The sequence below is a fragment of the Lissotriton vulgaris genome, chromosome 1_1 (assembly GCF_964263255.1).
Source record: "Lissotriton vulgaris chromosome 1_1, aLisVul1.2, whole genome shotgun sequence".
Lineage (NCBI taxonomy): Eukaryota > Metazoa > Chordata > Amphibia > Caudata > Salamandridae > Lissotriton > Lissotriton vulgaris.
The window spans coordinates 1154225485-1154243236 of record NC_141685.1 but is presented as its reverse complement, the minus strand read 5'-3'; the positions used below and the strand labels follow the sequence as shown (position 1 = coordinate 1154243236).

At 45.4% G+C, this 17752-nt stretch overlaps 1 protein-coding gene across 3 annotated transcripts in view; it reads left to right on the top strand.

Moving 5' to 3' along the window:
* Positions 1–17752, top strand: part of SPATS2 (spermatogenesis associated serine rich 2) — a 433271-nt gene that overhangs the window by 176233 nt on the left and 239286 nt on the right. For all 3 annotated transcript variants that reach the window (XM_086964068.1, XM_086964076.1, XM_086964057.1), the window contains 2 exons: positions 2169–2218; positions 10052–10310. In XM_086964068.1, coding sequence (XP_086820194.1) covers positions 2169–2218; positions 10052–10310 — 309 coding nt within the window. The remainder of the gene's footprint in view (positions 1–2168; positions 2219–10051; positions 10311–17752) is intronic.

Below are 17752 nucleotides of genomic sequence, written 5' to 3'. Positions count from 1 at the left end.
GGATGACAATATCTGCACGCACTTTATGAATCTATAAGCGAGAGTTCAAGCATTTCATAACAAGCATGGTGGGCATGAACCACTGCCTCGTAAGGGTTTTAGAGACCCACTACATTTGTGTTGAAAGAAAATAATAGGTCAATCATAGAGTGGCACAAGATGAAATAAGGTGTCAGGAAAAAAGAAAGTCAAACAAAAAAGTAGAAATCCTCTGAAACGAAGGACAATGCCAGGTTTCCAAATATTTTAACTATTTGTATGAAGCATGGATAGTGCCAGAGGGTATGGATCACATAACCAGGGTGTGCACATCCTAAATGAGCTGTCTGCTGAGGCATGACGTTGTTGGCATTAGACCAGTAAAAGGAAGGTGGCACTGCAGGCAGAGTTCACCCTGGAGGAAGAAATGGGTTAATTCAAAATGTACAACACTGCCACAAATAGAAGATGAAACAAACCATTGGGGACATTTTTAAACATTGGGAAGTCCTGAGCGTGTGTTCATGTTTGTGGAAACAGGACACAAGACATTACACCCTAGTGCTCATGTAGAGCATCACTGCAATTGATGACAAATATTTGCCTGCATCTTACCACTGATCCTATGACCGCACATGTGGTGCGCACGGTGAGAAAATGATCACTATCTCAGTTTCCTTGGTTTTCACTGTTTCATGTATCAACATGCCTACAGATTGAAAAACCATTTGAAAAAGCAATGGACCACAATGGACATCCGTGTGCTGCCTCCCAATCTGAAGACGTTGAGCACAGCACCATGGCCCCTGAAGTCCTAGTTTGAACAATGAAAATTACCCACCAATTGTATGAAAACACCCCAAGTAAGCTAGAATCCCCTAAAATTAACCATGCTCATAACCGACTGAAAAGAGTATCACCACTGCTGGGCAAGACTTTCTGTGTATTATATCATGATTTGCTATAAAAGGGGCTGGCACATCTCTCAGACTGGGGACAATGTACTATCTTGGAAGTTATAGCATAAAAGGTATGTATGAGAACCATATCTCTATAATATACCTAATTTATTTGTCCTATGCATTCCTGAAAGGATTGACACAAAAATGACCGCCAGTCAGACACCTAGCTACCAATTGGAAGCTTAATGTGGTGTGGTGCCATCCAAATTATCATGATCTGCTCTTCAGCCCACACATCATAGAAAGCCCAAACCCATTTCATCAGTACATCGTTATCTTTAAGTAAACTGGTATCAGTAACAATCTCTTCATTTCTACCAAATGTCAAATCTGAATTTTACATTAACTAGACACTTGAGTTATTATGTTTCTTCCTAAAGTCGCACATTCTAATGCGAAGCAGCTTAAATTCTCTAGAGGACAGAAGGGCCTAAAGCGGTAATAGTGAAAGGAGGACCAACATTTGAAACCCTCCACATCTGTCTGTGATATTTAAACACACAACTTACTAGGATAAAACCTACCTAAAGCAAGATTGATTGTACTGTGCTGTAAGTGAGCAGATAAATGAGTATCACAGTTAACTGCAGCACACTTCACAAGATGAAAGGAGGAAATAGTAGCATTCATAAGGAACATACGATGCACACTGGGGATATACTGCTACATAGCAAGGCTGTTAAGAAGCATTTCCAAAACATCTTTATTAAGTATTTGTGTCTGAGCTCTGAAGCCTGACACAATTCCAGTAATATTATCGTCACTGAGAATGACTGTGTAAAGGCATAGTTTCTCCAGGGAGTTCAAAATAGTGGCTCCCAGCTGCAATTGAGGGGACAGAATGTAGCTTTGGGGTGGTGCGAATGTTGGCTCTAGGGAAGCATTAGTGGAAGGCATGGTAGCTCTGTGGTGCCGTTGAGGTAAGGATGATGGCTTCAAGGAGTCTGTTGGTGATTGGTATTGTAGCGTTCAAGGATGGTGATAGTGGCCCTGAGGATGAAGTGGGTTAAGGTTGTTGGGTGTAGGTGGCTTTGGGAAAACGGTTTAGTCACCCAGGACAATGATGGTGTGATTGTCTGTGGGTAGGACTTTCTAGGACTTCTAAAATGAAGCTGTGCAATGGTTGGGCATTCTTGAGAGGTGTAGTACCTGGGAGGCAATAACCGTGCTACACGTTGCTTCTTGCACCCAGATATTGCCAATGCTATGGTCTGTTTTCTTTTTTAGGCAGTGCTGTTGACGTGCTTAAGGAGTGGAAAGTGAACAGCAAAAAAAAGGTAAGGTTGCATTCGAGCTAATTCTTTCATCCTGATTTTTTTGTCTTTTTGAAGGCGTCTTAAAGGATTATTTGGAGTGGTCAAACAAACCTACATTTTAAGGAAACTTGTGAGAGTGCAATCGAACTGGCCCATTACTCAGGCGATTTTGCGCTCTAGGCCCTTCTGATGTCACAGTAGCATTGTTGTTTGCACTTGAAGAGTCACTCATCCCTTGCCTTGAGCACTTGTGATGCCAATCAGGCCCTTACCTTGTATATCCTTAATGCCACAGAACCCTTGTCTACTTGATATTTATTTTATTCAGTCCACAAACACAGCACTTGTGACGTTAAAGAAACTTTGCTCATGCACTGAAGTAGTTTCAGTACACACTAGTGATGGCACTAAGCTCTTGTCTTGTGTGCTGTTATAAACTAAGCCTTGTCATATGGAAGCATGGTTTCAGTTTATCCATATTTGTGATTTCTTGATGCATCTCAAAGCTGACCCTGTCCTTTCGTGGTGTTGCTCAGCATGTACCTTGTGCACAAATGTTGTTGCTCAAGCCACACCCTGCTTTCTCATAGTAGCAGCCAGCTCTCTGATATAGGTCAACGTTTATCCTGCCCTCTTAGAATGTTGCTCAGTCCTAGTCTTGTGATTGCATGATACCTCTCAATCCACGCTCTGTACCATAGGGAGGTCTTAGAAGTCTTGCAGCGGGACCTGGTGATGTTGCTCAGTGCACCCTATCAACTTCTAATGTCTTGAACCATGTCACTGCACACTTGCGTTCCTCCTCAACCACAGTCTTGCACACTTTTGCTGTTCCTAAAATCTTGCTTAGTGCACTCATAAATGTTGCTGAACCCAGACTGCATGTATTCTTGAAGCAACTCAGCCTCCACCTTGCACACTCTTGATATCACCCATCCCTCACTATAAGCACATAGTCTTTCTCAACCCTCATCCTTGTGCTCTTGTGATGTCGAATTGCTATAGCTTTGTGTACATATGATAATGCCCAACTCTTGCCCTGCACACTAATGATGTTACACAGTTATCAAGTTTTGGATCTTGGATAGATTCACATTCTTGAATCATTCCCCATCGTTGAAGTGGGAGTCCCACAGTACCATAGTAATGCATTATATATTAAGTTAGCATAGGCCAAAGCATTTTATAGCCCATCTATGTCCTTTACAAAAAATTGTCCAAATCTTAACTATGACCCACCAGATCGTAGCACTCTCTAGAACACTCCCAAGTTCCTCAAATGTTCACCACGCGTAGTGTGTGAAGGGAGTTTCCCTGAGTTCAGATAATTTTTTTTTAAATCTAAAGCTATCTTCAACATTACTATTTTACTATGTCTGACAGACAAGGCCTTTTTCATCTATTTAAGACCTGTGGGGAGCAGAGAGGGCATGTGGATGACCCAAACAAGGATTGTATTTCCTGCCTTCATCCCAAGCATGAGGCAAAAGAGTGCAAGATTTCTCGCACATTCTCCTAAAAAACCCTGAGGGGCAGGGAATGGAGGCTACTTCTGTGGCTTAAGAAAGCGAAAGCTCAGAAATCATCTTCTGAGGAGGATAGTAACACCTCTTTTAGGTCTCACAAAAGGGCTAGATCCTATGATGGAGCATTAGAGGGGTCCAGCCTCACCTGCCTCACAGTTCCAAATAAAAAAAGAGAAGCAAAAACATTTTGCCTCAGAACATCCTTGCCTGGCTTATCCATACCATTTGTTAAGGATAACAATCACTCCCATACCTCCTCTACTGAGCCATCCACGAGGCAAAAATATTCTTTCAAAACCCTCCCAACGACGCCTTCACTGTTGACACCGAGATTGTCTACGACCATCAGTACTACCATCTCGTCGTCGAACGTTGACAGCGAAAACGACAGCAGCCATCAGTGCTCTCATCTCGTTAACGCCTGCATCTTCGTCCCTGGAGATGCCTCCGTTGTCGACGAGCCCGTTGACCACAATGCCATCAACGATGGTCCCACCGACGCTTCCTCGACAATTGCTCTTTTGATGGCGTCGGCCATGACACCAAAGAAGGGCATCTACATCCATCTGTCGACGCTCCCATCGACTGCAATTAAGGTTTCCAAAGTCATCAGAACCTTATTTTTATTTTATTTTAATGAGTTTTGTATAGCTCGGACTTGACCCGAAGGTATCGGGTATCAGAGCGCTTTACACGAGCACCAGTTGTGTTACATGAGGATTCCTGAGTCTGAAGTCACCTCATCCAGCAAAAACTCACCTCTACCACCAAGGCATGGACATTGTGGACTATGATGACGACAGCGGTCTGTTTGGTCCAGCCCACAGTCCTTCTGAACTGAATGTTAAATGCCAGGATGAAGATGAAAATTATGACGAGGAAGCGCATTATTTCGAGCATTACTATCCTCCGCCTCCAAGCCCTGTGGACACTTTTCATACCCTCCACCTCAGCGGGATACTTCTCATCTTTCTGCTTCTTTGATACAGGACCTCCAGGCTATGCTTACAGATTATTGGAGGTGGTTTTCAGCAGCCTGATGCACCTCCACAACCTGCCACCCCTCTTGCCCCAGCAATTCTCCCTCTGCCAACTACTTCTAGAAGGACACTTACCTCCAATGTAGCAGTGCCACCTAGAGCTGATCATCAGTTAATGAAAGCATAGACGGTTAGATTCTTGACTCTCAGCCACCTTTGGAGGAATGGGATGACTACGACTTACCAGAACCGTCCCCACCTCTTCACCATCCTTCCGATTCCCCTCCAGAAGATATATGAGGCTTCCACAATTTGATGGACCGAGCAGCAACCAGATTTCATCTCACTATGTCGGTGAAACAGTCTGACTATTTCCGAGATGATTTCAAAGAGCAGGCAAGAAAAACAGTATGCTCCTACTAATCTTGGACTGCATATGGCAGGAAGGTGGTCATGGTTATGAAGAACTCTGCCACGGCAGCAGCTGTCCTCCCTCACATTGTCAAAGTACAGGGCACCTGAGGATTCCCCTTCATGTTTAACAGGTCATCCCAAGCCTGACTCAATGATCTCTCAGGCAACACAAAGTTGGTTGAAGAACCCATCTACTCCCACTTCAGCACCACATGACAAGGATGGGCTCCTTTTAGACAGTATGGGCAAAAAAAATTCCACCATGTCTGTAATCACAGTGTGTGCAGTCAATGCCCTGGCAATTCTATGCCATTATGACCCCCAAATGTGGTATGATGTTAGCTCCATCATCGACCTCATCCCAGAGGATAAACTGTCAAAATCCATAAATATCATACTGGAGGGCATCCGAACTTCATCGGAAAAAATAGATTGTGCCATGGACATCGCCCCCACAGGCTTCCGTTACCTGGCCAACACAGATGTGCTTACGCCAAGGATCGCTCAAATCGACCTCCTTTAAACCTGGGGTCCTGTCTAAAATATTAGACATGGCATATGACTCTCCAATATCGGAAGGTGCCTTTTTGCTTCTCTTTTTACAGAGGTGGATTCCAGCTCACTCAGCAGTATCCATTCTACCAGCCCAAATACAGGCAGGGGTATCAACAACATTGTTGCCGCCAATCCTCGACAGTGGTTTCTCAAAGCAAAGGCCTCACAAAAGACCACCTTCTCAGAGCTGCAACATAGGCTACAGACAGTGGCCTTGTCCATTTACTCGTGCGTCACCTTCCCATCCTATAGGTACGAACATATCCAATTAGCTCCATCGTTGGTAAACCATCACCTCAGACATATGGGTATTGGACCTTGTCACTTATGGTCATACCCTGGAATTCACGAAAAAGCCACCAACAAATCCCCCAAATGGAGCGCACCTCCCTCGTCTTCACTTACTATGGAAGGAAACGTTCTGAATGCTTGCCAAAGGAGCAATAGAGAAAGTCACACCAAGTGCATTGCCCCAGTAGCAATGGCAGTCAGGAAACCAGGTCATCAGGTATTACCTTACATATTCGACTGGCTGCTAAAAACTTCAACCCCAAGACAAGCTGCCAGAGCAACAAAAACCTGTCTCTTGCTTTTTCTCAAACTGGGTATCACTGAAAATTGGCGAGACTATGACATTTCTGGGAGCCGATCTAGACATGATACGGAACAAAGCCATCCTCTCCCAGGAAAGACCAGGGAGGCTAGCACACTTGGCTCAAAAAATCACAAGAAAACAGTACTTTTCTGTGAGACTGTTGAAGTTGCTCCTAGGCAGCATCTCTTTTGCAAGAAATGTGGTCCAGTCGGCGCACCTCAAGATGAGGCCATTAGGAGAGGAACTGCAGCCTCCAATGGATACAGTCGGAAGGGTCCTTTGAGGACTTAATCTCCATTACTCCACGAACGATACCCCCTTTGGCATGGTGATCCCATAAACCACATCTCTCTCAAGACCTCCTGTTCCTACCATCAGTGCCGGATTTCATCATCACCACGGATGCTTCTTTGGAGGGCTGGGAGGCCATTTACCGGACTTTCAGCTCCAAGGAAAGTAGTCCATAAGTTAGTGGTCTGTCCACATCAACAGCTTCGGAGCTCTAGGCCCTTTTTCTCACCCTACAGGCGTTTTTCCCATGGATCGCAAAATCCTCCAAGTTGGTCCTTACCAACAATACGACCAGTATGTATTCTATCAACAAACAAGGAGGGTACTCTATCTCTGATACTGTCTCAAGAAGCCCAAGAGCTGTGGGGTTGGCTCACAGCCCACGGAATCTCCTTAAAAGCTGAGCACATTTCTGGAGTCCACAACACACTAGTGGATGCTCTCAGCAGAACCAAGGAAAGTTGCCACGAGTGGGAACTGGGCCAACAGCAGTTGAACAAGATATTCTCATTGTGGGGGAAATCAGTGCTAGATCTCTTTGCAACGGACAGCAATATTAATTTTGGTGGACGATTCTCTCTCCCAGGGCCGTGGGGTAATGCCCTTTTGATGCGCACGTCCGGGATCTACGCATGCGCTTTTTCTCCCTTCCCACTGATTCCCAAGGTTCTCACCAAGATGAAGATAGAGAGAGCGCTGTTGTCTCCTGTTGATCGCTTCCAAGTGGCCCTCCCAGCACTGGTTTTTGGAGTTTCTCCTCCTCTCGGAGAACAAGCCCATTCGTCTTCCTCCAGCACCGTCTCTCCTGACATTGAACCAGGGTCAGATATGCAGCCGGGAGCCAGACTCTCTCCACTTGTATGCATTGCTCCTGAATTCTATGAGTTTCGGAACTTGGAACAAAAGGTACAACCAAAACGTAAAGGTAAAGTGATAAAGATTCTATAACTGGTGTCAACAAAAACGTACACTTGTTCCACGGTTCTCCAGAACAAATGTTACCTGATATTCTTTCTCTGGCCAAGTTATGCCTCTTTTACTTATCAGGCAAAGTTCCTTTTGCTGCAATTTCAAGGTACACAACAGGATCTATCCCTCTATTATTCAAAGCTCATAAAAAAGCCTTCCCACCAGTGCAAGCTCCTCCTCCGGAATAGCATCTCAATGTGGTTCTCTCGCGACTAATGAAAGAGCCTTTTTGAACCCATTCATATGGTTGAAATAAAGTTTCTCATTTGGAAGGTTGCTCTTCTCTTTGCTCTCACATCTACCAGAAGGGTTAGTGAGATATACCTTTATGACTCAGGAACCTTTTCTTCGTTTCACAGATGACTTGGTGCTTCTCAGGACCCACCCAAAGTTCATCCCAAAGGTTCCTTCTCAATTCCATCTCAAGGAGCCGGTCATCCTTTGAACTTTTTCCCCACCCCAGCCACACCTGCTGAGCAGGCTCTTTTATACTATGGACATCAGGTGGTGTCTCAAATTTTACCTTCGCAGAACTAAGCTCATTCACAAGACTGATCAGTTACTTGTAGCTTATGGCCAAGGTTGTCAAGGCACAGCATTGACAAAACCTACGATCGCAAGATAGATCTCTGCAACAATTCAGTTTTGCCATTCCAAAGCGGGCAAACCCTTAACGAGAAGAGCTAAAGCTCATTCGACAAGAGCAGTGCCCAGTTCCGTTTCTCTGTTTGCAGGCATTCTACTGGATAAAATATGCTTACTACGACGTGGAAGAGCACCCACACCTTCACAAAGCACTACTGCATGGAGTCGGCGCCCTAGAGCAACGCAGCCATAGGGCAGGCTGTGTTATGCAATTTATTCCATTAAATTGACCCCCCCTTACACAGAGGAGTTTATTTATGTTCAAATCAAATGTTTCAGGCTATAGTGTATTGCTACTTCATTGTTCTATTTCTGTTCTTTATCTAAACATTATACACTTAAATGCATATGTTCTCAACACATCGGCCTGTATATTTAAGAGATGTGTATATGCTTATATAATATGTGTCGAAAGATCCTATTAACCTCTACAAAGTGTATTTTTTTACCCACCTTCCTCAAAGGGTATTTCAGTTATCTACAATACTGCGTGCTATTCTGATTCAAGCATGTGAATCTATGAAAGATCCGATACTGGATAAGAAAATAAGTAACTTACCTGTAACTGCAGTTATCCAGTATTGGGATCTTTCATAGATTCACATGCAAAACACCCACCTCCCCTGGGAGCATCCCCTTATCACTAGGGGCATTATTCCCACTTGTGCTTGAAAATCTGAGTAAATCAGCCTCTTTTTGGAGTGTTGTTAATAGTTAAGTTTTAGTCCTTTTCTTAAAAAGAGGACATAGATAGGCTATAAGATTTCATGGTCTAGTTCCATTTTAGCCTGAGCTAAGTGAATACATAGTGCTTTACTATGGTACTGTCGGACTCCCACGTCGATGACTGGGAATGATTCAAGCATGTGTATCTATGAAAGATACTAATCCTGGATAACTGCAATTACATGTAAGTAATTTATTTTATTTTGCCATACACACCAGTTATATTGCTTAATAGCTACATTGTGATGTCACTTACACCCTGTCCACATGTGATTGTGCTCAACTCTCTTTGTGTAGTTCTGACATTACTTGTTTTGTTACCTAACCCTCAACATGCCCTCTAGTGATCTCTCTCAGCCCCTGCATAGTACACTTGCTGTAGGTCCTTTCTCACCTTGTTCAATTGCGATGCCACGTTTGTGCCCCTTTAATTTTGGATATCCCTTGCTCTACACAAGTGATGCCCCTTGCTATGCACTCTTGTGATATTAGTCAACATTCACTTTTGTGCTTGCGATATCGAGGTATCATGGGGTTACTAATCACACATTATAGAAACTTGTCATGTAGGTAACATTGACCTTTTATTTCCTGATGTCACTTATGTGAGGAGTTTGGAGTTCCCAGCAAATTTAAACTCCCAAACAGTGGGTTTTAATATCCAAGTATAAAGGTTTTTCCTGTTTATAAAAAAGACGAAAGTTTAGAATTTACACTTTTATCATCCTGCACTTGTTGTGTCATAGATATTGGGCTCTGTGAACTGGTTTGACCTACTTGCTGCTCTCTTGTGATATCGGTGATCTCAAGTTTTGTGTGCTACTGGTGTCACGTAACCCTTCCCCTGTGAATGTTTCAACACCCTATTTAGGAGTGTATTGCAGATGAACTATCTAAAACATCTGTAGCGTTCATGGACATACCATTGGCTTCGGCAGGTCTTCTTCACGCAACCTGCATTCTTAACGTGCGTCTCTTGAGGGGTCATGTCAGTTGTTTATGTGAAAGGCTTTGTGTTCCAAATATTGTTCTGCATCCTGGTTGCTCCTGCCAGAGGGGTGCTTCAGGTGTCACTGCTACGTAGGTCATGATTACTTAAGGAATTATATGTCCTTGGTTTTTTGTGTGTAATTATTCTCCTTGCCATTTTCAGAACAAAAAGAAGAAAAGCAAACCAAGTGCAGCGGATGCAGCCAGCAGCATGACCGATTCCAGCAAGCAGACCTCTGGAGAAGAGGAGCCCTGTGTGATATCCCCAGAGGGGAGTGGAATCAATGGCTACCATGTCAATGGCCTGGTCAATGACACAGAGTCTGTGGACTCACTGAGCCAGGGGCTCGACACACTGTCCATTGACGCCAGAGACCTTGAAGACTCTGACTCCATCACATTGGATGGGTTTGATGGGACAGGTGAGAAGGGACAACCAAATTCAGTGATTTCTTAACCTGTGGTCCGGGGACCCTTGATGGTCCACAATGCCTATTTAGAGGAGGTGTCTGCAGCTGTTAATAAAATGTAATATTATGAGCTGATTAATAAAGTGTTTATACATAAAAAACTAAATTAAAGTTTTAAAACGTTCCATATGTGTGAAGACATTAAAAGCTACAAATTAGGTTGGTATCATTATCTTGATTTGTGAGAGCAGCGTAAGTACTGCACATGGAATCTACTAAGGACTACTTGAAGCAGTAATGGTATGTGCTGAAAAAGTGCTTGCCGTTGGAGCGAAAAAGACAGTGATGCGCTAGAGTCTTGCATATTGCTTCATATTTTAGTACTAAAGCTTCATTTTAAAACCCTCAACCTTTCCAATTAAAAGTAACATTTCGATGTTCACTTCCTTTGCTTGTGACTTCAGTAATTTCCATAATTTGTCTATCTGTTTCATGTATGTGTGTTTTTATGTAGTGTGTTGAGGGTCAAATCATAGAAATCACTTAGGTGGGGGTCCCCAGGTTCCAGTAGTGATTCATTGGGATCCTTGGAAGTCAAAATGTTAAGAACTGCTGGCCTAGTAAACCGAGCAATGTAAACCGCTGCACTGAAAGTGTGACAACAGTTTTAAACTCTGAACACTTCATGTCGGCTATAATTGACAGAAAAAAATGATGTTGGTTAAATGTCTCTAAATTGTCATGATGTCCACAGTACGCATGCCGTTATTTATCTTTGTACTTAAGCCACTTGTAGTCTGCGTCAGTCAGATCAGTCTTGTTTTTTAAAAGGACACACTTCTTTATTACTGGCAACTAAGTTCTTTTATGATCTGGCTTGGCTTCTCCTACCAAGGTTTGTGCTTTCATCCTGCGTGGTTTCTTATTTTCTGCAACTCTAATGGTCTGACTCAGATCCAGATCCATGCAATGGTGTGATGCATGTATAATCTTAAACAACTGCTACTGGGAAAAGTGACTAGCACTGTGGTTTTGATTCCACGAGCAGCAGTTTTCCCCAAGCCATAATAAATTTTATTGAAGCATGACACTGATTCAAGTGTTTGCCACTTGGACCTGCCACGCTGATTTTGTGAAAGTTTAGATGCAGCTGTCTATCATGGTTTACAACCTATGACCTCATGTCTGCGTGCTTGTCTATCCCATCTGACATCCCTGTACCATTTCCTATTGCCACTCGCTTCTACCATTTCCACTACCTGGATCCCCCTCCCATCAATCACCATAATGGTTCAGCCACTTGCCCTTGCCTTCTCTGATCCACTACCCTACATCTGTCACATCGACATCCCACACTCGGCCTGCTGCCATTGATGTTTTTTGCAGACATGGAGTCTTTACTCCAACCTCACAACCATCAACACTGCTTAACCTTGCTTCTGGTGCTGTGGCTCTGCTACTATTACGCTGTCCACTCGCCATTCCATTTCCTGGGCTGCCTTGCAGGGTAAGAATCCTTGTTCCTTCTACGAGCTTGCGGCCTCACTATCCTCTCCCTTGCTGGCCACATAGCACTTTCTCCTCTGCCATCACCCTGGCTTTGCATTCCTGCAGTTGCCCTAACCTGGGTACTATTTCCCCAGACCAACTTATCCGGCAAAACCTCAATTCTACTTCCATTAGCCTGCTCATCTACTGATTTTTCACCCTTGCCATCATGCTCCATGCAAACACCATCACGCTGTTTCATAGTCTACTACTGCACCAAGACCCTACCTGCCAGCAACTATCGCCAGGAAGAGAACTGCCCTGCTTCTGCCACCGGCCCTTGGACCTCGCCGCACCCGCTTCGCGGGTGCCGCATCGCCTCCGTGTCAGAGGTGCTTCACGCCGGAAGGGAGGAGAGGAACGGCGGAACCGGGCTGTGGCACACAGCGGGGCTGCGAGCGTTGCAGGGACTCCATTACCCAGGAGTCCCTGCGTGACCGACAGCCAGCTTCCGGTCCGCTCTCCCTGCTGTCCCGCCCACCGCCCATTACGTCCCCTACATCTAAGCTCTAATCTCCCGCAGCACGGGACGCAGCACGGGGCGAAGACCGGGCAAAGAGCGGGCCGTTTGAGGCCGTTAGAGACTGTTGGAGACTGGACTGGGCCACATCTCTTGGTCCCAACATTGCCCGTTAACTACACTGATTGAGAGCCCGCCCTAGAGCAAGCATTATGTCAACTCGCGAGTATAAGAGTAGGGCAGCGAAGGGTAAGTTGAAAAATGGAACCTTAGACGATTTCATTTGCAGGACCAATATTGTCATAGACATGGAGATTGATAAAATGCAGCGCAGGGTCTCCTTTGAACTAGATGCAGCGAGAAGGCTATCCCAGGAACTGGCCATGGCTAAAAAATCCTCCCTAGGGCACTCTGCCTTTGTTAAATCACCCGACCGTACAACTGGACCAATTCCCACATTGATTGTGACACAGGCCGACATCCACCAGCCACCAGCACCTATGTCACATACACCTAAGGCGGAATCCATACAAGCAAACCCCGCCATTCAAAAGTGCTTAGTAAGCGGGGAGGCTGGGTCTAATACAACATGTGAGGGGGCGTCTTTGAAGAAGGTGCTTAGTGCCAAATCCAAGGAAAATACTGGGGGGATTTCTCACACCCCACAAAAGGGCCCAAACCACAAAAGAAAACGCAACCATACCTCTGCTTATTCAAGGAAAAAGGCCAAGGTAGCCAAGGCCCAATTACCCACTCAAGCATTGCCCCAGATACCGCCTGAACCCCCTTCTAATCCAGAAATAGAATTTAGCCCTGCAAATTTGGAGGGTGAAAGTGACCCAGATAATCTTGTAATTGAAAGCGAGGATGGCGGGGTTCCACTCTGTACTATAAAAGGGAAGGATGTGGAATTCCTGACAATTGTGTGGGGAACATTAAAAAAACTTTTAACCCCCGTTGAAGCTAGATTAATACGAATAGAAACCCAGTTGCTAGAGATTGAAAAAAGTATCCTAAATTTAGCCACCCTTAGTATAACTGATAATAATAAATTAACTTCTCCATCGGCCATCACTAATAATCCACCACCATCACTATCTGCCGCCACACCACTACTTGTTCCCACCCCCTCAGAAGCCTTGAAAGCCAAACCTATCCCAAAACCTCGGCATAAGGGTGTCACAGACATTTCTGTTAAAAGGGTAGTGGTAGACGTAAACCAGCAGGTGGTCCCTCCTGCTCTTGCTACGACGGCCACGACCGTCATGTCCAGCGAGCAAAATCACCCCCACCCTACTACACAGAGAGCAAAACCCAATGCAAATCACTATAGGGGTTATGTGGATCTTCCCCCTGATGTTAGACCATATGTAGTTGTGCTAACAGGGGTGCCGGAACTGTCATTTCATCAGCAGGTAGACTATGGGTCATTAAAAAACAAAGTAATACACTGGCTTAACGTCAACAGGCCAATACCCAACCACCTGAGAAGTAAAATCCTCATGGTGCGTCGGGTACCCTGGATAGGCACTTCGCATAGGTCTATTGATGGCGATTGTGTAATTGTTTCATTCGAAAATCCTAATACTGCACAACATATTCACTCCTGGAATTACAATAGTGCGATTTCACCTATAGCATCCAGACCCCTAACCTACTTTTACCCTCCACGTTCACACTACAACACAGGAGGGAATTGGAGCTGGATCCCGGAGAGGAAAGGTGTGCAGGGTGGGATTTACAATCACTGGCCAAATACACATAGTGGGTGGACAGGAGCCCCTGTCTACAACAGATTTGGGTGCCTCGAGGAAGTAGACTGACTCTCTTACAGGCTTATAAACACACTGCCATTAGCAGATCTACCTAGCTGCTCTGTCCACCCTCGATCTGGAGATTGTAATCAAACTGCAGATGAGAATAGGCACGAAGATGGCCTTGCTTTTGAACATTCCGTAGGCATTACAAATACTCCAACAACTTCAATCATTAAGTCATTTAACGATAATAACATTTACACAGACAAAGCTAAATTAGACCTAAGCAACAAGGATAATCCCCCTGTAGAGGTAATGTCTGAAATAACTTCATCAATAAAGGAAGGCACGCCTTACTATTTACATGGCCATCCAAGGGCAAGTGGGGCTTTTTTGGTAACTAACGACACTGATAAGTCCGTGACTCCAGGCCTACTCTCCATACTTTCCTGGAACATCGCAGGGTTGGCCAATAAAATTGACTCCCCTGAGTGGGAGAAACTAATAGAAGGATACGACATATGCCTGTTCCAAGAAACATGGGCCAGGGGAAAACAGTCCCACACTGGATATGCTTCCTTTGAAATCCTGGCAAACTGGGCCGGGAAGGGACGCCCATTTGGGGGCCTTTTGATCTGGGTGGCTTCTCATCTTGGATGTAGGGCAACACTTCGCGAAACCAACTCAGCTGACTTCCAGTGCGTTGTGTTGGAATGGGCACGCGGTCCAAGCATAGCATTCATTAATGTATATTCAAGAGCGGTAGGGATAGCAGGTACCTCGAGAACTATTGAGGATCTAGCACTGTTCCTCGATTCCGCCAGCCTATGCTCTACACTTATAGTGGGGGGAGATTTCAATACCCAATATGAGCCTCTCCCGGACCATCTAGTGGGTGTTACGAGTGATAAGGACGATCTCTGGGGGATCCCCACCTTGGTGGCTCCGCCCATAAAGGCTTGGTCACCAATCGCCACCCAAATAACCTCTCTAACGCTCTGCCATTCGCTGAGGGCATGCAATGGTCGAACCGAAGGAGATATCCCACCAAAATACACCTTCAACAGACCAGGTTACGAGTCACGAATAGACTATATCATGGTCTCGACGAAGGACTGGGATAAAGTGCAGGATTTTAGGATAGTCTATAGGAATGACAGTGACCATAATGCTCTTTCACTGAGATTCGTGGTCCAGGGACTGTCTATGGGTAGGGTAGAAGAAAACTTAGTACCCCCGGCTGCCTTGGTCTTGAAAAGCTGTAGACTTAGAATTAAATGGCTGAAACTCCTAGAGAACCCAAATAACATCCAAAGGTTGTATGTAGCAGTGGTCAATGCGTTAGAAAAAGTTCAGGTTCTTACCCGCAGTTGGTCACTGCTGCTGAACCTCTTGCTCTAGAAGAAGCCGAGTTACCCAATATCACCCAAACCAACCCTGTTGACTTTTCCGTCTTTGGGGCTATCCACTCGGAGCTATGCACTAACCTGGTAGAAGTATTGAACCCGGTGTCCAGGACGAAGAAACCTAAGAAGAAAAGAGCCTCGTGGTTCAACGCTTCCTGCAGGAAAGCAAAGGCTGCCCTACTAGAGTCACTTAAAATAAGGGAAAGTCCAAGTAAGATCAGGGAAAAACGGCTTGCCTATAAGTCCACCTTACACATTGCTAAAATAGAGTGGGATGAGGAAAACTGGTCCGATATGACAGCCGCACTCACAACTGGTGACAGTCGAAAATTCTGGCAAATTGTTAAGCACGGATCAGCTGAACCCCTAGCCGCAGTTGAAGCAAATATAGCACCCGCCGCTTGGGAGGAGCACTTTAAAAATTTGTATAGACCACACAACCCGGATCAACCAGGGACTCCACTAGAACACACAATGGTTCAACATACCGAAAGTGCAGTACCCATGGATGGATTCACCCTGGAAGAAGTTACTATGGCGATCACGGGGCTGGCGCCTGAAAAGGCACCAGGCCTCGATAGGCTTCCAGGTGATCTATACAAACACGAAGTTAAAATCTGGGCCCCGTACCGTAGAGTGTTGTTCAATGCTATTCTGAATGGCATGACGATCCCCCCCACTTGGCTGGGGGCAGAGATAGTCCCCATTTTTAAAAAGGGCTCTCCTCTGCTCCCGGTCAATTATAGGCCAATAAGCCTGATAGACGTTTCACAAAAGCTAATCGCCAGGCTCTTGTTGGATCGTCTGTCGGAATGGATGATGGAACACGACATACTGAGTCCCCTTCAAGCGGGCTTCAGAGAGAAGGTTTCAACGATGGATCAGGTCTTCCGGCTTGCCCTCATTTACTGGAAAATGGTACAGTTGGGGGGTGGCAGCCTCTACACTGTATTTGTGGACCTGGGGGCGGCCTTCGACCTGGTCCCCCGTAAAAAACTTTGGGAGGTATTGGCCAAACTGGGGGTCCCTAAGGGCCTGTTGGAGATGATCATCCATCTCCACACTGCCAACTTTGCACAGGTAAGGTGTGGCAAGGAGGGTGCCCTGTCGAATAGGTTCCCCGTTGACAGGGGGGTAAGGCAGGGTTGTGTGCTTGCACCAACCCTGTTCTGCCTCTACGTCAACGGGGTTATCCCTTACCTCAATGGGGTGGACAACTCCGATGCTCCCAAGCTAGCAGGATCCCGAGTACCGGCGATCATGTTCGCCGACGATACTTTACTGCTATCAAAGTCTATGATGGGTATCCAGCGAGTACTCGATGGTTTTGTGCGTTTTTGTGGGGAACACGGTCTAGAAATTAACACCTTAAAGACCAAATTTATGGTGTTTAACCCCCCCCCAAAATTCCGCTTCACCCCTAATATTGGTCAAAGCAGGCTGGAAAGGGTGAGAACCTTTGAGTACCTAGGAGTTATCCTAAATGAGAGAATGACCTGGTGTACCCATCAAGAGAAAGCACTCCTCAAATTGACTCAGTACTCGGGCGGCATTATGAAGCTCCTGTGTAATAACAAGTCATCTATCCGGCCCGTTGGCCCACCTCTGCAGATCTATAGGGCACAGGCAAGGGGGGCTGCCATGTACGGGTGTGAGCTCTGGGGCCATGCAGCCTCTCAGGATTTGCAGAAAGAGGAGAACAAGTTTATTCGGAGGATTGTAGCCCTTCCCCCCAGTACCCCCCTTGTCCCCCTAAGGATGGATCTTGGGATGCGACCTCTTGACGAAGAACTGGCTTTTCGACCGCTAGCATATTGGCGTAGGTTATGGTCAGTCCCGGAACTGATGAGCTATAGACAAGGTCTTCAGGAGGTGCTTGCAATGCCTAATGCGGGGGAAATCAAATGGCTGAAATTTATTAAAACTGAACTGGAGGGTCTGGGTCTTCTGAAACTGTGGTCCGATCCTCTATCCACCTGCCCACTTTTTCCCAAAAAGCTACTGGTAAAGGTATATCACGATAGCAAATTATTGGCATTGCACCGTCACCAAAATAATGGGCCACTAACAGAGACATTTCTACGGATTAAGGACATTTATATCTTTGAGCCAGTGTTAGACAACCTATACCCCTCCTTGCTTAGGAAACTTTACTTACAATGGAGACATGGGTCTCTCCCACTCCGTGTATTTACAAGCAAGTGGAGTGAACATGCAAATAGCGTATGTCCAGCATGTAAACTGGCTGATGAGTCTGAGCTCCATATAATCTTGTTTTGCCCA